Source organism: Drosophila navojoa, chromosome X (assembly GCF_054131105.1).
Source record: "Drosophila navojoa isolate 15081-1374.11 chromosome X, UAZ_NAV_1.0, whole genome shotgun sequence".
Taxonomy (NCBI): domain Eukaryota; kingdom Metazoa; phylum Arthropoda; class Insecta; order Diptera; family Drosophilidae; genus Drosophila; species Drosophila navojoa.
Window position 1 is genome coordinate 16,234,631 of NC_142895.1, and position 24,848 is coordinate 16,259,478.

A 24,848-nucleotide genomic window follows, 5' to 3' on the forward strand; every position below is an offset into this window, starting at 1 on the left:
TATGTTGATTATAGTTACTTCACATGGATTTATTGACCTAAATTTTGAATATGATATCTCTCCAATGGTCGCCTACAGCCTGTACGGCGTATTGTGCGTGCCTCTGTGGAAAGATATAAGGCTACCAGATGGGTTCCTCGAATATGAACAGCCCTGTAACTCTTATTGAGCGAGCGTCAATCGCATCGCTGCCTAAGCTATGTTCGTTAAGAGGTCGTCACACGAATAGTCCAGCTCAAGGCGCTCAATGGATTACAGCTATAAAAGACCTGAAGTCTGATAAGATGTTTTCGATAGATCTCAAGTAAGGTATAAAACGTTTAACAATTAACTCAACGACTTCTGTTCCTTTATATTAAAAAAAAACTACAGAATATGCATATAAATAAACTCATACATATATGCACAAGTAAAAACAACCTCTTAATTTTATATTTATTCTCGAAATACTTTTCAGATTTATTAAAATATCAAACAAATGTTCTTTTGACATTCAAAAAAAAAAAAAAGAGAAAAACATAATAACATTTACAATGTTTAATTTTAGTATATACGACATATATATGTATATCATATATATACACATACACAACTAACTCATTTGTGAACTCAAAAAAAAAAAGCGAAAAAAAATAAGACATGACATTTATGATAAATACATATATCTTGATATATCGCTAAAGAATATTATGCATAGATAATGCCTAGAGTATGCTGCTTATCATTTGGCCACGTTCACAAGGCCAAATTCTATTACATATATATTAAAAAAAAAAAAAAAATGTATTAAAAAAAAATGATGTAGTATCTATAACATACATGCGTATGTATATGTATGTATCTGTGAGTTCTTGTTACATACATAATTAGCCATAGTTAGCGTTCACTGTACTACTAGTTCCACTTAGTCTACTGTCTTTTTGGTAAGTATTTCGCGTGTGTTTGCTCAATTCGACTACATGAAATGTTTGCTTGGGGTTCAAACACTTTGTTTTTAACAATAAATAAACATTAGGGGAAGGGGAGAAGGGGAGAGGAGAGGAGAATGTTAAAGCACAAATTGGGATGCGACTAAATCCAGCAATTGCAGGCAAATGTAAGAACAAGACAAGCATTATAATGATAATAATCATAATCATAATCATAATGATAATATTAATATTAATAATAATCGTAATCATAATTATTACAAAAAATGATGGAAAATTGTGATAAATTTCGGCATCTCTCGCACCACTAGCAAAGGCCACAAAATTTCTGTGATGTTGTTGTCCTCCTTTGTTGTTCTCCCTCCGCCTACGGCTCCTCTATATAAATATATATATGTATGTATCTGTGTATATGTGAATAAGCACATGCATACAACTATGTATGTGTGTATGTGTGTATGCATTTCTAGCACACAAGACGCTCATTTGCCGGACGAAAGATGCGTTCGTAGTTCTCAATGAGCACCTTGGCCAACATGTTCATGCGGCCAATATTGAAATTGATATTGTTGGCAGCCAGCAGACAGGGCCCCCAGACAATGGCCAGATTTGAGGCAGGCATGCGATTGTCGCTGCTGAATGCCGCAACGCTGCAAAGATAACAACAAAATGATTTCCATAAGTTAATACACATATTACTGACTTGGACTAATACCCATTGCATTTGCCAGCTCTTGGCTGCATGCAAAGCCTGTTTGAGCTCAACTGAGCTATTATCGTATTTAGATTTGCTAAAATAATACCAGTTGTTAAACTTGTTGACACGTTAAAGCTACGAGCGAAACTCCTCCTAGTTGTCCATGCCTAAATTTCGACTTGATATGTGGCTTAGCATTAGCTTTAATTATAGCATTTTATTGCTCCGAGTGCGAACTATTCATCAAACTAGCATTGACTATTCATTGCTTATCCCAGCAATTCACCAAGGTTTACCTTAGCAGAATAATACCTAATAGACCCACTCTCAATGAGCAGGCCTATTAAGCTACAGTGCCTACAGCTCGATTACTTAATTATTCAAATTTCACCTTGGACTGATTTAAGGCTTTATATAGCTAGTGCAACGTCAGCTAATTGCTAATGCGTGAGCAAATATAGTTTCTATTTAACATGCTCATGTAATTTAACATTGGCTTTACATAACAAATTTTATGCCATCAACTTGATGAATTCATTGGAAGGTGCATTAATATTTCTATGTGAACTATATATGGTCTATACATATATATATTAATTTATAGCACAACAACTATGTGAACTCTTAACAGTCAGATATCCGAATTATTGTTGGATCTCACAATTCATTGAGACTATCCTTAAAATGTAAACTAGATCTAAACTGTATAGCCACGCCTATTAAGCTATATCTATTACAGTTTGATAGCTTCAAAACTACACCAAAGATATGCAATGCATTTGCTACCACAATTCGTATTTAACATGAAACTTAACATTCGCTTTACATATCAAATCTTATATCAATTGTCAGCTATATGAATTGTTGCCTGATCTCACAATTCATTTCAACTATCATTAATATGTAAGCTAAAACTATATATAATCAATATTTTATAGCCACGCCCATCAGCTTCATAACTACACTTCAACATGAGTTTTAACATTGGCTCTACATATATCATTTGATATTCTATAATGCAAACTATTAGCCGACACTAGCTATTTCTATTAATGTCTTTCCTTACTATATAAGGCAGCGTGATGGCTTAAATTTCACTCCAGACTGACTTAGTTGTATGTGCGGCATGACTACTTTCTATATATACCATTTCTATAGCTCGAAAACTAATTTAACAAAGCTTTGGAGTCAAATCACAATTCTAGGCGACTCAAGAGATGCTTGTCTATAAATTATATTCTAATATCTATCTCTATAACAATTCTATTTCCCTCTGGAAATACAGGTCTATAAATTATACTCTGATATCCATAAAATGTATGCTTATATGCCAACATCTGACAACGAATAGGCTGTAGATAGTTGACTACATGTTACATGTCCATTCAACTATGGATGGCTACATATTTCAACAAATACTATATAATATATATAAAGTATAAAATTCTTGAAGACTAGCCTAACACAATATGTACTACATAATACTTATACAGGCTAAAATTCTTTATATCTAATGCTCTATAATCGAACTATCGACTAAGTTCATGACTAACCTAAGGCAATAGATACTATATAGAATATATAAAGTATAAAATTCTATGCTCTATAATCAAACTATCTAACATAGCTCCAGACATAGCCTAATAATCATAACATAATAATCTCAGCTGAACTGTTCTCTATAACTCAGCCTCCACATCTACACTCTACCGTAGATGATCCCAACTGATCTATTCTCAGCTCTCTGTGCTCTTTAAGCTCCCATCTCTCGTTGCAGTCCACTCACTTGGTCAGATGCTTGATTAGGAAACGCAGTGTCGAGCGATTCGGCTCGGGCATCTCATCGAATGACAAATGCATTAGCTCGATCGCCGCATCGTCGGTCAGGCAGGATCCCAGACGATCGTACGCCTCCTGGGTGATCAGCGGAGCTGGCAGCTCGCGAAAGAATTGCTTGTGCAGGCTGGTGAGCGTGTGGATGTCGTCCGTCTGCAGCAAGCGCGGATCATAGACATGGGTCAGCTTGCGCTTCAGCTCGTCGACGAGCAGCTTGTTGCCGCTGGCGCGATAGAGGCCATCCTGTTTGATGCAATCGGGCTGCTCGATGTGGGCGCAGACGTCGACGACAAAGCGCGGCACATACGGATGATCGGACATGTTCAGCTCCAGCAGATTCAGTCGCGCCCCAAACAGCGGATACTTGGACTGCTCATCCAGACAGAGGCTGTTCACCTGGCTGCGACGTGTACGCGATTTCTTCTCACTCTTGGGCGATCGATTGCTGCAAGGGCCCCGAGTTTCGGTTAATCAAGTGAATACAGAGACATGGGCATATTCTCTACTTACATATGAACTGTAGCACGGCGTCATCAGGTGGCGAGGGCATCATTCGAATCATGAAAAGAAAATCAAAGAATGTCATTTGAGTTAGTGCAAAGCTCATGCGCAGCTCTTCAAGCATTGGCCTACTCTCAGCTAGCAGTCTGTCCATGGAATTAGCTCGGTATTTCGATTTGTTATCCCACACCCAGTCAATCATCTGGCCGACCACCCGCTGCGACAACTAATTTAGCAACAACAACTCAGCTAGCTAAACGATTCTCTACTGAGCCTCGCGATGCGACTGCGTTTCGGCTCTCAACTTTATTGCCTGCAATCGATGGATGTGCCTTGTTTGGGCATGCGGGCGTTTTGCATGCGAAATCTCTGAGAAAAGCCGCTGACTGGAATAGTAAAGCTTACGCCATACAGCAACAACAACAACAGCAACAATAACGTATGCTAAGTGCCTTCCAAGATTCCCCACAGTGAATCATTTGTGATACTCACAATGAGACAAAAAAAAAAAAAAAAAGTGAAATCCCCTGCGACGTTCATTAACTAAAACTGAGCGTCAGACAGAGAGAGAAAGAGAGAGAGGGAGACCAATTGTAAAGAGAGAGACAGACACAGAGAGAGTATCCGAGTGTGAGAGCGCTCTCTGCACGATTGAAACCGCATTCCATGATTCGAATTCGCATTCGCATTTCCAAATTCCAATTCCATTCATAGCTGACTCTATATATATACATACATGTGTGGGCGTGTCAGTGTGTGGGCGCGTGTGAGGCCTTTTACGGCCAAGCCAAGTCAGGCAGCTATTTACCAGTTTTCTGAAGACCCAGCAGCTGGCCTATCGCCAACGGCACAGACATCAGGGCGTCCGGCCACATAGCGAACGAGCAGATCAGGGCGAGCCGGCTCGCCCAATCAAAGATAAATTTTCCAAAATTAATATAGACTAATGCATATAAATGTCTCACTAGATATTCTAAAATGTATCACTAAACTGACCTACTTTGACTAAAATAAAAGCTCAGTGACAGAACTGGGAGGGCGACTATGTTTTTTTCATTGCCAAAATGTCTTCAGTGGAATCCCGCATATGATATCTTATCGGACGAAATCTGAACACGGTTATTCCCCTTGGCCGAGAACAGTTTAGACGATGCGTAATCCGATTATCTTAAGATCATTTCTGTTGCCTCCTTTCAACTGTTGTTTTGTTCCTCTCTCTCTCTCTCTCCATATCTCTATCTCTGGATAGTTCCTCTACAGTACTTAGAGTATGTTTTCTTTTTTTTTAATTGGGGGCGTATAGGGCATGGTATCAAAAATCTTTAATTAACAAAATCTTCGTATTCATAAAATATCTATACACAGTAAATCTGAGGTCTCTGGGTCTAGTAGCATTCAAATTACGCTTAAAAACAAAATTAATTTATCGTTTATTCTCAATAAAAAAATAAATGGGATGAGTTATCGAAAAAAGGATATAAAGTCGTACTGAGTATTGTATACACGGGTATACATGTAAAATTGCAAGTCTCTAGCTCTTATATCTTCTGAGATCTCGGCGTTCAAACGGACAGGCCTATATCGATTCAGCTCGTCGTCCTGTTCGAAAAGGTGATGCCATCTGCCCATTGCCTATATTCTCACGGAAACACGAAATCCCCTTATTAATTGGCTCGGGGTATAATAAAAATCCCCCCCATAGTTGACCCATGTAAAAGTCCCATCAGAGGAGAGCCAACCCCCGGTGCGTATACTTAATGCGATTTGAATATTCACTTACATTTCATACGCATGCGATTCCTAATCGACTTCTTGTCCTCCTCGCCGGGCAGATCGTCGAGATTGGCAATGGAGGCGCTCTTGAAGCGCTGCAGGATGGTCGACTGCTGCGTCTGCTGCACCTCGTTGTCCTCCTTGATTTGCTGGGCGCGCAGAATATCGCTCACTGGCACAATCTGTGGAGCAAGCAGACAAAGCACGCAGCGCGCGCATAAATATCGTTGCAGATGCAGGCCAAACGTGAGAGATAGACATTATCAATGAGATTATGGCAATGTGGGGGGTAGAGGGACAGAGCAAGAGAGAGAGAGAGAGAGAGCTATGCTGGGAGTGATTGAGATACAATTTGTGAGCAGCGAGTGCAAATTAATTGCAGCATTTCGTGCTGATGTCGATGCGGCGATTTCCCTGATTTTTCACTAGTTTTACTATTTTTGCACAGAATTCGAGCGAACGCCTCACCGTTGTCAGTCTACGCTTGGGCTTGCCCTTCCCCGACATCTCTTATCTGCTGCTGCCGGCCCGGAGAAACGAGAGACGAGAAACGAACAACGAAAAACACAAAAATGAAAACGAAAGCGAAAAACGTAAAATCAAAAAAAAAAAATAATAATAATAATGGAAAAAAAAAAACAATAAATAATAAAAAGTACAAGAAATGAATTCAAAATGAAAATACAAACACAAATGAAGCACAGAAACAGAAAAATTGATAAGAAATTGAATTTCGATTTGCTGGGAAAGCAAGAGCGACGCGTGCAATGCCAAACGCGAACGGTTAATGCGCCCCAAGATAACGGAACGCTCCAGTAGAAAATAAGTGTTGCTCGATTCTAGCTTGTATTTATCGCCGTATCGTATCTATCGCAGCGCTGTTCCGTTACTGTCGTTCCGGCGTCGTCGACGTCGTCAGCGTCGTCGGCGTCGTCGTCCATCGGCTGGCCTCGAGTATTATATACGATTTCCCTTGTACACCTAGCCACCTAGCCATATGTATGCACTAATTCAGATATTTTCTTTCGGCTCTCGGCCACACATAAACAGAAAGGCGAGCGCCACGGGCTCGCACCCACCCCGCCACAGTCCGGGCCGGCTGGCTAGAAGCGAAACCAATAGGATAGCAGCTGTAAACACGCGCCGTGGCCAGCTTAGGTTACATATCCCAGGCGCTGTGGCGTCTGTGCCAGTCGCACATACACACACACACATATATATATATATATAGATCGCTCTTGCTCTCTTTCTATCCCCTCTCTCTCTCTCTCCCACTCATACTCTCTCATTCGCTCCCTCTGGTGTTGCCATAAGTTGCGCATTCCAGGAACTTGGCCAAACAGCTGCTGTTCCGCCAACAAATGTAAATAATTTCCATAGCGCAACTGTCACGAAATCAGTCGAAATCATAAAAAATAATTCACCAAAAAATACACAAAAAAATAAAATTAAAAAAAAAAAAAAACAAATACAAATACAAATTAAAATGAAAACGAAATTCAAACTCCAAGAAATACCCTAGGAAAATGCATTTGTTGCACCTGAAAAAGGTAACGCAAATATATATGCACATATATATATTTGTAATGCCTCCCCCCGATAAGGCTCTCAGATATCTCAGGCGGGCGTGCCACTCTTCAAATACCCATTAAGGTATTGTAATATCGCTATGTGAGTCATTCCATGTAAATGGAACTCTTTTGCTCTTACAGTTACAATAGCTATTGTCTTCTAATTGGAATCACAGCAATGCAATGAGTAGTTTGTGGCAGACCCAACTCTTGATGCTGATCGTTCATTAATAGGTATATCTTAGATACAATTGCAAAATTTATTCAATGACTATCGCCTATTGACTGTATCGAGTCTCCAGTAAGGGATACCTAAGTAGAGTGCTAATTATTTGTTCTTGTTTTCTTTCATTCACAAAAACTTTGCTTGCTTAGTCTTAACCAACATATAAAAACTCATTACTGAGCAATAATCAACTTGGAGATACCCAGTACTTGAGTGAAATGAAGTCAGAGTGCGAGCAAAATAAAGTGTTTTTTTTTTTAAATATTAAATGAATGGATTTATGGATGAGCTATAAATAATGAATTCCGGTAAATTTTTCTTGCTTGATACAAATTCTGTTAAAGTTCTATTCATCTAGGTAAATATTTATTTCAAGGTCACAGAGCTGATGAAATAAATCTATATACATATATATATATATTTATTTTTAATATACCTTTTTGTTGTTTTGTTTTTTAATATTTTTTTATTTTTGTATATTTTTTTATTATTTGTTTATGTTTTAATATTTTATATATTTTTTATTCGTTATATTTTTTTATTTTTTTTTTTTACATATTTTTGAATAATTTTTTAATATAAATATATTTTTTTAATTTATTTGTTTTGTGTTTTTATATTATATTTGTTTTTTATTCGTTATATATTTTTCTTTTTTTTACATATTTTTGAATAATTTTTTAATATTGTATTTATTAATATTTTGTTAAATTTATTTGTTTTATGTTTTTATATTATATATATTTTTTATTCGTTACATTTTTTCATTTTTCACATACTTTGTAATAATTTTTTAATAATTTTTTCAAATTTTTTTTGTTACATTTTTAAATATTTATTATCTATCAACACATAAAGGTCTTTATATTTATATTTATTTTTTTGTTATATATAGCTTTAATTTTTAAGTATCTATACTCCATCTACACAAAAAGGTTTTTACATACAGATTTATATTCACCTATCCTTACAACATACACCCATTCAAAATAAATTAGTTTGCGGGGTAGAAAAATGAAAAATATTTTTGATCATAATTGAATAAAAATTGCTATTAATTATAATTATAATCTAATTTTATTTATATATAAAAAATAGCATATTCATCAACGTATATAGACACGTGCAATATACCCCATTCAAGCAAGTCATGTTTACAGGGTGTAAGAAGCGGTAGATTAAACTCTAATTTTATTTAGCTTAATTTGTTATTGTTGCTTTTGTTTGTTGGAGCATAAACAAAAAGGCAAATATTGCGTAGTCGCTGCTGCTGCTGCTGCTGCTGCTGGCATTGTTGTTGCAATTAGCGTGGCAGCAGTCGCTGAGCACGGTTTTGGGCATGTTTAGAATATGCCTCGCATTAGTTGTTGCCATTGCTGGCCATCAGCGAATTTGCATACCCGCACAAATGTATCTATGGCTGCACTTGTATCTGTATCTGTAGCTGTAGCTGTAGCTGTAGCTGTCTATGTTGCTGTTGCTGTGCCGAAATTAAAATTGAATTTTTATATGCGCTGCACGAGCGACTTTGCACCGAGCCTCTGGCTGCCTTTGTTGTTTAATTTGTTTTTTTTTTTTTCTATTGCCTTTTCTTTGTTGATATATAAAAAATATATATACACATATAATATAATATATATGCATTTATAAAAAATTTAATTGATATCGCCTCGACATGTGGCAACACATGTTCGACTGTGCCTCAGCTTACTAGTTCATGTATCTGTATCCGTATCCGTATCCGTATCAGTAGCTGTACCTGTAAATGTAACTATCGCTATTTTTCATTGTATCTGCATCTGGAGATCTATATCTAGAACTAGAATTGTAAATGTATCTGTTGCTATATATGTATGTATTTGTATCTGGAGATCTATGTATGTAACTAGAATTGTAAATGTATCTGTAGTTGCATCTGGATCTATATAACTGTAACTAGAAATGTAAATGTATCTGTGTGTATATATGTGTTTGTATCGGGATCTCTAAATCTGTAACTATATAACTGTATGTTGAGCTCTATAGGTGTAACTAGAAATGTAAATGTATTTGTATCTGCACATCTGTATCTACATCTACATTTGTATCTGTGTATCTATGTATCTATGTATCTCTGTATCTATGTATCTCTGTATCTATGTATATCTGTATCTATATATCTATGTATCTATGTATCTTTGTATCTATGTACCTACATATCTATGTATCTTTGTATCTTTGTATCTATGTATCTTTGTATCTATGCATCTATGTATCTATGTATCTTTGTATCTATGTATCTTTGTATCTATGCATCTATGTATCTATGTATCTTTGTATCTATGTATCTTTATATCTATGTACCTACATATCTATGTATCTTTGTATCTTTGTATCTATGTATCTTTGTATCTATGTACCTACATATCTATGTATCTTTGTATCTTTGTATCTATGTATCTTTGTATCTATGTACCTACATATCTATGTATCTTTGTATCTATGTACCTACATATCTATGTATCTATATATCTATATATCTATGTATCTATGCATCCTGTACCTCTGTATTTATGTACCTATGTATCTGTGTACATAGATACAGTATCTATTTCGTATCTGTATCTTTGTATGTTACCGCGTCTAGCTATCTCTCGTTCATTGATTCACAGACAAAAACAAAAAAAAAAAACAAGAAAGAAAGCTCTAGTCGAGACTGCTCGACTACGAGATCCCCTGAACCCTACAAGCAACTGATATTTCAAACTGATATTTCAAACAAACACGCACACACACACACACACACACACGAATACAAACAAACAAACGCACACACATACACATAAAAATAAACACACGCATACACACACACTCACATATACAGGTGATTGCGCTTGGGTTGCGCTGCAGTGTTGGCAATAAATGAAAACTTATTTGTTCAATAATTTAATTTCTAGACGTACGATCGTAATGAAACTTTCAGAACGTAATCATAATGTTAAAATGTATGTGTATACCGAAGCACAAGTCTCTAGTATTTGATATACGACTTTTACAAAGATGAGGGTGAGGGGGTGGATTTAGGGGTGGGGGGTAAATTTCAACAAAAACCGAAATTGTATAAAATACAGCTTAATATACATTTTAAATTTGGAGACTCTAGCTTGAAAGATGTAGGAGATATAATTATTTAAGTGATCTTCGATAAGGTTTTTTATCGATAAAAAAGTATCGGAATGAGTTATCGTTTTTTAGTGATAAACTCGATATCCGCGTGATATATACGGACATTTTAAAAAAAAGTTGAAGTCTCTAGCTCTTATATCTTCTGAAATCGACGCGTTCATACATACGGACGGACGGACGGACGGACGGACGGACGGACGGACGGACGGACGGACGGACGGACGGACGGACGGACGGACAGACAGACGGACAGGGCCAAATCGACTCAGCTCGTCGCCCTGATCAAGAATATATATACTTTGTGGGGTCTGCCACGCCTCCTTCTGCCTGTTACATACATTTTAACAAAACCATTATACCCTGATTTCCCATTTTCAATGGGTTCAGGGTATAAAAAACCCGAAACAGACCAAACAAAGGCGGCACATTTGACCCGTTGAAATTGTGTTTTGACTGTTCACATACTGCTGAAGAGTTGTTTGCACTCTGTCGATGCCTGTACAGGCAATGCTATCGGCTTTCGGCTCTCCACCGTCCACCATGCAGTGGACCCCTATGCGCTGCCTCACGGACGCTCTGCCCATGGAACAGGCCACGAGACTGTCTGTAAGACACATATTCACACTTGTCTTGGCAAGTGTCGGGCGAGTGCTCTGTTGACTTGGCATTGCGTAGGCAAAGTCAATGCTACAATAGCCAAACATCCGTTCGACTCAATGATATTTTGCGCTAACCTTAGCCATATCCAAGCTTACATACATGCATATATGTATACAATGTATTGTATAAGATGACTTCAAAACACACATTCCAGCATTCAAATTGAGTACTCGCAGCCAACGCTCTCAGGGCCACAGCTATCAGCAGCAGCAGCAGCAGCTGTGTGTGTGACATAGTCTCAAATTAGGTTTATAGACTTGCAAAGCGATAAATATGTAATATATCGTAGTCCAGCGATAATGGGCTAAGTTTCAATTGTTGCTCGATTTCTTAATATATGCATATAGCAAATTATTCAAAATAATTTAATAAACAATTTGTACAGCCTTGAGATTTGATCAACTCTTCTTTTGCCATCTTATGACAACATCTAGAGATTTTTTCTTTAAATTAAATCATATTCAATTTGCATAACCATTATAATTCGTATCTGTCTGAAACTGCTGAAACTCTAGTTATATATATATAAATGTATATACTTTCTTATAGCCCTAAAAGCGCGTGACCAAATTTTAGATAGCTCTAGCTCAACTAACAAACTCAATTTCTATTTTCTATATATATATATATGGTTCCTAGAGCTACTTTTAGTTTGATTTTCGATTTTGATGTATTTATAGTTGGACATGAACAGAAAGCATTTGCCATAAAGAGCTAAGCCCAAGGTTGGCTACGTGACATTAGTTTTGCCATAAAAAAAAAAAAATAAGTCGAACTTTCATGCAATCTGCGATAAGTAATTTTTGTATTTTTTATTTTTGTAACAATTCTCCAAATGCTGCTCGTAATATCCGGCACTTTATTTGTATATGAGGCCCAAGCCCCGACTATTTTTTTTTTTTTGTATTTTTTTTTTTTTTGTATTTTTTGGTGCGATAAAAGCAAATTTAGAAAATGAGGGAAAAAGAAGGCGCTGGGCGCTTGGTGCTCAGCCGTTGGCTTTCAAGAGGCGCAGCCCACCTATAATTATGTGAAAAGGTGAGCAGCGAGCAGAGAACCCAGCTCGAACTCGAACACGAACATGAAAATGAACGCCAACCCGGGCGAGTTTACAAAAATATTTGACTAATGATTAACCAATTAAATGCTGATAAATGCTGCGCGACGCCGATGACGAGGCCCCCTGCCGGCGGGAGGCGAGGTCTAGCGGGGACTCAGGAAATTAACGACAGCACAAAAATCAGAAACCGGTTCTCCTTAAAAAAAAATAAAAATAAAAATAAAAAAAAAAACTCTGCCAACTTGTTTGTATGCAAAAATAATTGTTTCTCTGTGGGGAGATACTGTAGAACGAGAGATGGTGGTGCGGGGTGGGGCTGTAACAATATGTGAATCAACTTTTTTTTGGGGGATGGGGGTTCCTGCCAAGTCGAGCTGCCCAAAAAATAAATTCCATAGAATTTCTCATGCAGCGACAAATGCAATAAATGCAAAGAGGGAAATATTCAACACAAACAACAACAACAACAAATATTTACAACAAATACAACATCAGAACGTGAGAGGCAAATAAATACAAATACATTATGCAAAAAAAAAAATAATAATAATAATAATAAAATGAAAAAAAAAAAAAACAACATATGAAATAAACAAAGCGCAATAAAAATTACGACTACACACACGAAAAAATTCCAGAAGAGTTGAAGCCGACGCAGCAAATACACTAACTAGATTCACATATAAGCTAAATAAGCTAACTATTATTTTTTGGTCTCTTTTCTGCAACAGCCAAGAAAAAACAAAAAATCCAATTGGAAAACTTTTACAAATTCATTTCAATTGAAGGGAATTTATTGAAATATGAATCAAATCATTTTCCTTTCCTTCTGAAGAAAACTTCAACATTCAACTGAATGCCAAATAAATTATTACAATTAGAGCAATTATCAAGTTTTTATAGCTCGAACGCGTTCGAGCTTCGCGGTCTGCCAAATGGAATTCTTTTAAGATTTTATTAATGCGTTTCAAATTGAAATAAAGTAAAATTTTGAATACGCGAATGGAGGAATCTAGTTCTAAAATAAAAATAATTTAGCTATGTTTAATATACATGCATAGGTTAACATTTGATATATAAACGAATGGTTTAGTTTTTAGAAAAATAATTTTAAATATATGTATATTAAACAATCAATAAAACAAGTAAAAAAAAAGTCAAATTAGAATTAATAATTCCTAAACACGAAATAAAATTAAGCTTAAAAAATATAATAACAAAAAATTGTTAAATAAAATTTAAAAAAATATAAATTAAATATTAATTGTCTATTTTAAAATTAATTTATAAATATATAATAAACAATAATAAAAAAAAATTTTTATTAAAACAAAAACATAAAATTAATTAGTAAATAAAAAATATTTAAAAAAATTAAATAAAAAATATAAATAAATAATATTAAAATAAAAATGAAAAAATAAATGGAAATAAAAATATTATAAATACAAGGTTGAAGTTGAAGCTGAATAATATTAATAAATAAATATAATGTATTTATATATATTATCTAAGCTAGTTCTAAGCAGTAAAATAAGGCATAGAATTTACTTTTGCTTAAAAAATATATAAATAAATTGATAGAGAATATTAGATATTATTATATCGTAGTCATTTTCTATTATATAGAATAACCTGAGTTGTAAATTTACATCATAGTCGAGTAACACTGTAAAGAGCGGCAATTGGAGTTACAGATGTGAGAGCGGAGCTTTAGAGTATCGCTCTCCCTATGCTCGCTCTCTCTACGCTCGTTCTCAGGTGCGCTAGGTGCGCCCAATGATCGAAGTTGTCAAATTAAACAGTAGAAATTGGAACCTAATTGAGTGAACAAGCAGTTGCAGTTAAGATCCCAAGTTACACCATATTCTGAGCCCAGTCTGGACTGGAGTGGACAGATCATATAATTACTGCATAGATAAATGTAAATATAATTAACTATATTTATTATATATTTAGATAACATTTAAAAACGATCAAGAAGGCATTTTTGATAACGTTAGAGCATTGCCAAACGCTCATAGATCCATTTTTCGATTTGTCACACCCCATATAAATATACATATATATATATACGTATATATAGAGGATCTCCAGCCGAGATTTTGTGGTTAGATTTTAAGCTTCCCGCTTTTAAACTATAGAGAATATAGACAAACATTGTCCAAAATCCATATACACTTTTGGATTTTGTGAATGAGTATAGTTAAATTAGAAATATATATAAAAAAAATACAATAAATACATATACATATATATACATAAACAATATATATAATAAATATATATAAATATATACATATGTATATAATTTTAAAAATTATTTAAAAATTATTTAACACTGCATTTTCATACTCGAAAATTTGTGTATGTAAGTATTTAATTTAATAATCGCTTCGAGACAACAAAATGCATCAAATAATCAGAAATTCCCATTTTCTCTATATATTCGTTCCAGCTGATGGAGAGCATTTGAAATGCATTCGGCCCCCTTTTGGCGTTCGCTGCTGTTCGTAAAATTTTATGCAAACACAAAAACTGTAAAGTACCCGAGGCCTGCGGCTCAGACGTGCCATGGCAAACGGCGCAAAGTCAAAGCAAACAAAACAATCGGAACAACCGTTGCATACAGACACACACACACACATACGCATGCTCTCTTCGCCTCACTCTCTCGCTCTCTCGCTCACTCGCTCTTGCAATTTGCAGGGCTTAATTGATGAGGCCACGGCGAAAAACAATGCAATTGTAGTTCCCACTGAAATGCGGGCACTGTAATGGGCGAATGGGTGGGGGCGTGGGGCGTGGGGCGATGGTGCAACTGCCAGCTTACACTTACCATATCCTCCTCATCCTCACAGTAGTTGACATCTTGTAGCTGCTCGCGCCACGCCAGCACCGAGGTGGGTATGAGCAGACGTCCGCTGGAGCGTACGCGCAGCTTGCGGCCGGCGCGGGCAGCGACGCCGCGTTTGCTGCTCGCCGAGGCAGCGAGCAAGGCCAGGGCCCAATCCTCTTTGAGTGGATGCGGTATGTGATCGGGCAGCTCGTCGGCGTCCGCTTCGCAGCTGCAGCCGCTGTCATCGTTGCTGTTTAGATTTCCAATGGCCGGCGACGTCGTCGTCAGCTGCGCTGCCCACTTCGCTGGCGGCGGCGGCGGAGGCGGACATCGCCTGCGGGTCATAAAATGCTGATGTAGCTGCGCCCGCTCGTAGTCGTAGAAGATAACGTTATATTTCTGCGGCTCCTTGAGGCTGTAGCAAATGCATATGTTGCGCAGCAGCGGATGCGTCAGTGTTTGCGGCGCAGTCGCAGCGCTGCTGTCGAGGCTGCTGCTGCCAGCGCTACCCCTGCTGCTGATGGAGCCAAGCGTTGCCGTGCTGTTGGTCACCGTGCTGCCCACGCTAAGCGTCTCAGCGTTCTGTTGCTCTCGCAGTTGCTGCCGCTGTCGCTGCTGCTGCTGCTGCTGCTGCAGCTCCCGCTGCTGCTGCTCGTCAGCCTTGGCGAACATAAACTCGTCATCCGTCTCCCAGGCGCCTTGATCCATGGACGCCGTTGGCGACGGCAGCGGCGACAGCGGCGCCGGCGTCGTTTGCTTAGTCAGCCTGTGACGTGCGCCAGCCGCAAACGCTGCCGCCGCTTGCAGCGCCAATTCCTCAGCCTGAACATCATCGGCGTCGACGTAGACGTCTGCGTCGGTCTCGGCATCCGCATAAAATTCAGTGTCTGCATCGTCATCGCTGGCCGTCGCATCGGTCGCTGCGATGATCTCAAAGTCTTCCTCTTCTTCTTCATTGTCGACTGGCACTGGCTCCACGGTTTTAAACTGCCAGATGGTCTGATAAATGGATTCCTCTTCCTCCTCCTGCTGCTGTTGTTGTTGTTGCTCTTTCTCCTTCTCCTTCTCCTCCTGCTGCTGCTGCTGCTGCTGCTCTGTCGCTGTCTTAGCCGCTGCTTCCATCTCTGCCTCTGCTCGCAGCTCTTTCACTTGATTAATCGCAACGTTTGCTTCGCTGCTTTTGTTTTCGTTCTGTTTATTATTGTTGTTGTTGCTGTTGTTGCTTTTCTCATTTTGGTTCTTAGTAAGCGCCGTGGTTGGATTACGCACGGGCACCTGAGGCGCCGGTCGACGCACTTTTATCACACAATTCTACAATTAGTTAGAAAAGAAAACAAAAACAAAACAAAAACGAAAAAAAAAAACTTTTTGTTGTCATAATCACATTCCACAGAGACCGATTTTTGTGGAACAACAACAATTCGAACTAATTCTTGCACTGCTGCTTCTAATTGGAACGTTTGCCCAACTGCCAATTGGAATTCTTATGAAATAATTTGTTTATTATTTAATTTTTCAATTAATATACAAAGTTTTCAATTTTTATAGATTTTTTTTTTTTAATATATTAAAAATTTGAAAAACAAAATATTTACATTATTTTTTAGAAAAAACTCGCCGATTTCCAAATCCTATATTCCGTAACTGACTAATATTTTAGTTCTATCAATCGATTACTAATACTTATTTATTGTATATTGATTTAAAATTATCTCCACAGAAATCATAAAATGTTTGATAACCAATTTGCTACGATCGATCGTTAACTGTAATTTGCCATACAAAATCAAATGGGAATCAATTCAGCTATCTCGCTCTCTTTCTCTCCCTCTGTTTATACATATGTACATTCGCAAGAATCGATCGTTAAATTTTATTTGCATATGGAAAACGAATTGGTTATCGCTAATTGTCTCGTAATCGTTAAGAGTATTATTATGCTCGATCAGTCCCTACATGTGTTATGCATATTATTCGCATATATGTACATGTACATGTACATATGTATGTACATATATGTACATAGGTATTTTCTACAATACTTAAGTAATTAAATTATTCTTTAATCTGATTTATGCATATTTTTTATTGAACTATTTTACTGAGATCTGTTTTTATGCATACATATTATATAAATTTTTTTTATAATTTATTATATATTTCTATATACTAATGCCAATTATATAACATTCATTCCATACAATATTTGTATTATTATTCATTTACAAATATAATAATTTGCACACATGCCAAAGCAAGTCAAAACTCTCAAAGAAGCTTTCAATATAATATAAATACAACTGTTTTACGTTGTCTTTCCCCTCGCTCTCTCTCTCGCCATCACTCATTCCCTTTTGTTGTTTGTTCCTTTTCGCTACACATTTTGCAGCTCTGCTGCCCGCTAACTTGCTCTCTTTACGCTCACCTTTTGCTCTGCTCACACACACAGCGCTCTGCGCCCTCTATCTATACCCTTCTCTGTCACCCTCTCGCTCTCTCTCACTTGAGCGCGCTCATTTAGCGCAACTACCGTTGTATTGCTATATTAATTTACGCCTCAATTGCAGCTGGCAGTGAGCCCAAATTGTTGTTGTTCGTTATTTTAATTTATTTTTATAATTTGTAATTTGTTGTAAATCTGTTTGCTTGGAATGGCTATTGACCTGTGTTATTGTTGTTTGTTGCTGTTGTTGTTGTTGTTGCTGTTGGTTAACATTGTCACACTCCTTATTATTACTGTCGCTATTGTTACTGCTGTTGCTGCTGCTGTTGTTGTTGTTATTATTATTATTGCTATTGTTTTCACTGTCGTCACTGCTGGAGCGCTCAGTCACGGCGCTCTGCTTGGGTGCCGCCATCAGCGCTCTGCCAACAACGACGCCGTCGTCGCTGCTGGCGCACTCCGATCGCGTCTCTTGCTCGCTCTCACACACGCTTACGCTCACGATCGCGCTCACGCTCTCTCGCCCGCACGATTCTAGCGTATTGCTAATGCTGCCGACATGCCATGTGACCGCAGCAACGTCGTCACTCGGTGGCGTCGCTAACACAACTGCCAGCTCCAATGTCGGCGGCTCCAATAGGCGTCGCCGCTGTCGACGCCGTTGCTGTTGTCTCGACGCTGACTCACACTCAGCGATATTGTTGTTGTCGCTCTCACAGTAGCGGCGATAGCGACGTAGCCAACGCTCAATGCTATCGCTGCGCAGTCGCTGTCGTCGCTGCAAAAAGGCGCTCAGCAATTTGTCATAGCTGCAGTAGAAAATGACGCTGCGATGCAAGCTGGCCGCAAGTGCAGTCGTCTGCCACAGCTGAGGCAGCGACAAGCATCCAGTGAGCAGCGCTGCTGCTGCCGCTGCCACTGCATTGCACGTTGTCTGCGTTGTTGTAACACTTATTTCGAGCTCTGCCGCTGGCTTGGCGCTCTCAGTGACCGCCAAACCGCTGAGAAATTCACTAACAAAGGCCGCATCGTGCCGTTCATTGATGCCGCAGCGACGCCGACGTCGATCGTCTAGCTGCGCATCGTCATTCACCTGCCCGTTTTGCGCTAATTGGCTTCCCAATTGGGCGTCTAATTGGAAATATGGCTTTGCCAACAGTTTTCGCTTAAAATCGTTCACCAAACGCTGCTGCGCCGCCGGCTCTGCCTCGGCCTCTGCGGCTGCCGCTGCCTCGCTGCGCCGCAGCGTCACAAGCTCAGCCACTTGTTCGCGCTCTCGCTCTCTCTCATAGGCCGGCGGCACGCTTTTGGGCTGCTGGCAGCCAACGCCGCCGTTGGCATCCTCGTAGCTGTGCAGCTCGCGTCGCAGCGCGTTCATCCACTGGCAAATGCTTTCATTCAAAAATAGAGCTGCTGACGTCGACGGCGCTGCTGCTGCTGCTGCCTGGCAGTTTAACTGCTGCTGGTCTTGACGCAGCAGACGCATGCGCGATATGCGCGGCTTTTTGCGCGTCACCTCCGCTGCGCTTGCGCCCTCTGTCTGTCGTTCATGCTCTGGTTCCGGCTCCGGTTCCGGCTGCGACTGCGACGGCGACTGCGACTGCGATTGCGATTGAGGCAACGGCTCTGGTTCAGGCTCCCGGTCGCTGCGCAGCCTGCCGTAGATGTGCTGATCACTGCGACTGCACTGCAGCTGACGCTTCAGCTCACAGATGCGCTGCATATCGAACGTCTCCTGCGTGCGGAACACTTCGCCCACGTTGTGAATGATTTCCAATGAGCCGCCGGCGCCGCCACCGACTTTGCCACCGCCCACCGCCTCCTTTTGGAAGAGGCGTCGCTGCATGGAGCCCGATCGATTTAGCTGCTTCAGCGAGCCGAAGAGGCGCGTCAGCGTCGCTGCGCTGGACTTGGAGTAGCCGAGCAGAGTGCGTGATTTGCCGGCCTTGGCAGTCGCTGGCGTCGCAGCTGGCGGCGTCTTTTCAATCGGTGCTGCAGTTGCGCCAGTGGGCGTGGCACTTCTTAGACACGCGCATGGTTCGCTGTCGCTGTAGATGCCCCGACAGAGCTCGCAAATGTTCTCATAAATGTTGCATTCGCTGCCGCTCGACGCTGACTGCGACTGCGGCTGCGGCTGATGCTGGGGCTGTTGTTGCTGCAGCGCTGCGACGACGCTGCCGCTCACAATGCACTGGCAGAAGTGGCAATAGCGACCTTGTGCTGCAAAGACGCCGTAGCCGCAGCCGTGGCACAGATTTTCGTAGATCACCTCGCGGCGAAAGTATTTGCGCAGCTGCTGCGTCGACGCCGACGCTGGCAGATTCTCATAGATATGCTGCTGGGGCTGCAGTTGGCGATTGCGCTTGCTGCGCAGCTGCGACTGTGTCGCCTCGTTCTGATTGGAAATGTGCTGTTTATTATTGTTGTCGTTGATTTCGCTGCTGCTTCGCTTGCTGCTTTTCATATCCACTTGTTGCGGCATTTCTTTTGCTTTGTCAGTTCGCTGGTCGCTGTCTCTCTCTCTCTCTCTCTCTGTCTGTCACACACACTTTCGTCGCTGTAGTGTACTCCCATTCACTATCACACGCTTTTATCGCGTTGTTTGTTATTATTACTATATTGCTGCATCATCATTTATTTTAACGTTCTTTTTTTGTGTTTTCAACTACGTCGACAGAATCAAAGACACGAAAAATACACATAAACACGAGAAAGAAAAAAAAACAGTTTTCATTTCATTTCATTTCATTTTATCTGTTATGCACATTTAATTGATGCGAGTCAACTGTCAAATAGTCGCCCGTTCGTTTGCTCTCTTTCAATTGCTCTCTCTCACACACACACACATGCGCGCACGCGCTATTATCTGTGCAACCCCTTACTCCCGCGCACTTGCACACACACACGCAACAGAGACAGCGATCGTGTTTAGTGACGCTGCACTCGGCGGGCATACACACATACATACATGTGTAACTGTTGTTGTCGCTTGCGCTGCTTTACATTTCTAACTTCGGCTCTCAGCACTTAACCCTTAAGCTGTCGCAAAGAGTTCAAGCGACCCCGACGCGCACTCACATTGTGTGTGTTATCATTCTATTGTTTAAACAATATTTATTATAAAGATAATGTCAACTGGTAGGTAGGGCACACAAGAAAATATGTGTACATACGTTCATATATATATATATATATATATATATATATATGTATGCAAGTATGTAACAAGAATAATAAATAAAAGAAAACAAATATTCTTTTGGCAGCGAGCTCTTTTTGCTTCTGGCTTGCTTATTAAATAATTTTACAATTGATTTAACTGCAAGTTAAACAATTCAAGTTCCACTTGAGGTTACGCCAACCGCGCAACAGCCATTAATTTCACATACTCAAATGCGACTCGAGTGGCCCACATAAGTGTTAAGGGGTTAAGTTAAGCATGAGCAACTGCTTCTCGAGACTCTTGACGTTCGCTTCACAGGCAACGCCATGGATGAGTCAGACTCACAGTCGCAGCCGCAGCCAGAGTCAGAGTCAGAGTCGTCGTGGCGGCAGCAAAGCATGTCGAGATGTCGCCCCCGATGGCTCGGCCAACGGGTCCCTCGGTCAGGGGCCTGTCGAGGCGTCACTCAAATTAAATGCCCCGCCAGTGCGCAACAGTGCTGCGGCCCTTTTACACAAGCGGGAGAGAATGAGCAACTGACGAATTGATCAACTGAGCGACTGAGCAAATGCGAAGCTGTTTAGCTAGTGCTGCTGTTGCGTAAGCAGCTAATGGATTCTCACAGGTGGCGCTGCTCTTGGCCTTTGGAATGCCGTCTACCTGTTGTCAAAGCCTTTGATCAAGCGATGCAACTTCAACAATTGTTGCACACTGCTAAATAGTGTTGCACACGGCTAAATGAGTTGTATGAACTGTATTGCCATCTATTGAAGATTCTCCTAAACTAATCTAATCTAATATAGAGTTGAAGTGAAGATGAAAGTAGATGAAGACGAGATATGTAAAGCCAAAGACCTTGGCAGACAGTCCTTTATTATTTCTATCTACTTGAAAATAAATTCTACATACATATTCGAGTAAATTACTTTTTTTCCTGTTCAAGATTTATCTTAATCATATTTTCTGTTTTTATAGTATTTCAATTTTAACTGAATTCCCTCTATTTATCCTTGAGTTTACCAAGAAAACCTATAGAGTTAATTCCACTGAATACAGTTAACCAGATAAGTCCAACTTATTGATAGCTATATACATACATACATATATAATTTATATATGTATATCGACTTTGGCTGAGCTAATCGTCTCGCTCTTGGGCTTTCGATAAGAGAAGGAGTATGCATATACATATATTTTCACAGAACTTCGGTACGTGGAACGATTTTACAATCTGCAGCTGAGTTTGACTTTCTGCTTTGTGGGTTTGTGGTATACCCCATAAATAACAATTGCTGTGAGCGATATAAGAACTAAAAGGATTATAATTATATATTAATTTGATATAATGAAAGTAAAAATTTGAGGTAATACTATAACTCACAGCTCTAATATTTGAATGTATAAAGGAAGAAAGAGTAAGAGAAATTTGGGATTATAGGAAATGTGCTGGTTATGTTCTAAATGGCTTGTGATGGCTTGTTACTAGATTTCTCTTTGTCCATCTTTCTCTCGCTCTCTATCTAACTCTCTTTTTGGCTCTCTCTCTTCCTCTATCTCTGTCCCTTCCCCTCTCTGCTTCATACTCTAACACTATTCCTCCTGTTGGACACCTTATCTGTCACTCGCCCTATTTTAGTTTTTCTTTCTTCTCTTCTCTTTTCCTCTATGACTTTCCTCAAGCTTTCTTTCTCTTTCTCTAACTCTGTTCTTCAAAATGTCTGACTAACTCTCACAGACTTATTCTCTTTCTCCTCTCCTCTTCTCTCTCTCACTCTCTCTCTCTCAACCATTTTCCCTAATAACTTTCCTTCTATAACTCGGTTCCTGGCGGACTCTTCTCTCTGTCTCTCCGTCTCTCTCTCTCTATTGCTATCTCCTACACTGCCTATCTGCTCTCTCTCTCATTCTTTTGCTTTCTTTCGATTTCAGATTATCTTGTTATTTCCTAAGTGGTTCTTCTTGCAACCATCTCAAGTCTTGCATACTTTTAGGCATCAGCAGGTCAAGCGGGACTTGAACCTTTGAAAACCGAAAGTGGCTCAATGCAAGATGAGTATTAAATATATGTGTATATATAATATGTATATATGCATATATATACACATTTTTATATTAGATATCCCAGTCAAGGAGCTGGCAGGCAATCGCTTATCGCACAGAAGCCGCGCTCCAATTGACCTCGGCTGCTGGCTAAGTGGCTCGGCTCTGCGACGCTGGGGCAGACGCTCTATCGTGGCATGGAAATGGAAACAATTGAATTGACTATAACTGTGAATCATCCAGATGGCAAATATGAGTACGTGTTACAATGTGTTCACAATGTAATAAGCAGGGCTTGGCTTCGACTTATATGTATATACGCGCGTGTATATCTTTATATATAGTATAATCGCTTCCATGTTTGCAAATATTCTATATGCAAATAATGCACTTCAAACTATTGCGGCATAAGGCAGCGACTGCAACAGATTAATATTCATCATATCATGTGCATATATATATATATATGTATATACATATGTACATATATATATACGATTTACAGCAATTGAAAATGAAATGAAGACGCGCGCGTTTCATTCAGCGTGTCATTCATAAAATATTCACATATATATATACTTTTTATATCACATATAATTATTATTTATATACATTTGTTTCATTTCTTAGCACAAAACCTTATTCAGTTTAAAACAAAATGCACAATAGAACAGAAAAAAAAAAATACAAATTTTATAAATATAACAAAAACTTTGTTTTCGTTTTCGTTTTCGTCTGATAAGCCGCGTTTGCCCCCATGAAACCGAAACGGAATTCCAATTCGAGTAGGAGCGCTTCCAATTAGAATTTTCCCGTTTGCCGCGCGTCAAGTCGAGCTGGGAGCGCTGGGATCGACGCGTTCGCGAATTTAAAGCAATATCAACTGAAATGGAACTCAAGATGCCGCAGCGTATTTTCTTATGGGTGGCGCTCGCTGCCGCTGCCGCTGCCGCTGCCAACGCGAACGGCGCGTCGTCGACGTCGGCGTCGACATCAACGCCATAGCCGACCCGGTCACCCAGCGGACGACGCGGACGCTGCAAAAACAGTGCACAACAAAACAGAGAGCAAGAAACACAACAAAAAAAAAAAAAGAGTAGAAAAATAAATAGTAAAAAAAAATATATATAGAAATTTAAAAGTATTTAGAAACAAAAACAGGTGCAAAAACTAATTTATAAATTCGACTGCATTGTAAAATAAATATTTTAATCTTTTGTAGTATTTAAGAAAAAAAAAAACTTTTAATTAGTTTTTTTTTTAAAATTAATTTTTCTTGGGTTCAAATACAGTGGTATAAAAACAATTATTAATATCTATATATTTTTTATTTATTTATTTTTCTTTTCTTTTCATAAAAAAATATGTAACTAAATTATATTACGTGGTGCAATACTCGTACTATTCTCATGTTGATATAATATTAATAATTTTATATAAGACATTTAAAAATTAATTTCTTTAAATATTATTTATGAATCGTACTATTCTCATGTTGATATAATATTAATAATTTTTTATAAGACACTTAAGAATTAATTTTTTATTCTTATTTCTTAATATTATTTATGAATATTTCTTATTATTAATTTTATTAATAAAATGCCAAACTTGGCTGGAGCTTAAATTTGTTATACACTTTCCTCAAATAATATGAAAATCAAATTTAGCTTTAAGAACTAGAACTGAAGAAGAAGAAGAAGAAGAAGAAGAAGAAGAAGAAGAAGAAGAAGAAGAAGAAGAAGAAGAGAAAGTCTTTTATATACAGTTTTTATCTTATATACATATATAAATATCAGTATAGTGTAATAGAATATATGTCTATACATATCTACATCCATAACACAATATATAACAACAACAACAACAACAACAACAACAACACTTTCACGACCTCAACTCTTTGCTGCACAGTGTAAGAGCAACAGATCCACATGGGGAGGCG

The 24,848-nt window shown here is 38.8% G+C and overlaps 1 protein-coding gene across 2 annotated transcripts; it reads right to left on the reverse strand.

The window, feature by feature from the left end:
* Window positions 1–655: 655 nt before the first annotated feature.
* RhoGAP18B (Rho GTPase activating protein at 18B) lies at window positions 656–20,623 on the reverse strand. 2 transcript variants are annotated; one of them, XM_089263211.1, is made up of 6 exons: window positions 17,921–20,603; window positions 15,258–16,568; window positions 5,744–5,918; window positions 3,973–3,979; window positions 3,413–3,907; window positions 656–1,579 (listed from the first exon to the last, which is right to left on the reverse strand). In XM_089263211.1, the coding sequence occupies exons 1-6, from the start codon at window positions 20,180–20,182 to the stop codon at window positions 1,396–1,398; spliced, it is 4,434 nt and encodes a 1,477-aa protein (XP_089119337.1). In that variant the 5' UTR covers window positions 20,183–20,603; the 3' UTR covers window positions 656–1,395. The 2 variants fall into 2 exon arrangements, with proteins under 2 accessions (XP_089119337.1, XP_089119336.1); XM_089263210.1 differs by lacking the exons at window positions 656–1,579; window positions 3,413–3,907; window positions 3,973–3,979 and adding an exon at window positions 6,205–6,256 and having other exon boundaries at window positions 17,921–20,623.
* Window positions 20,624–24,848: the final 4,225 nt, after the last annotated feature.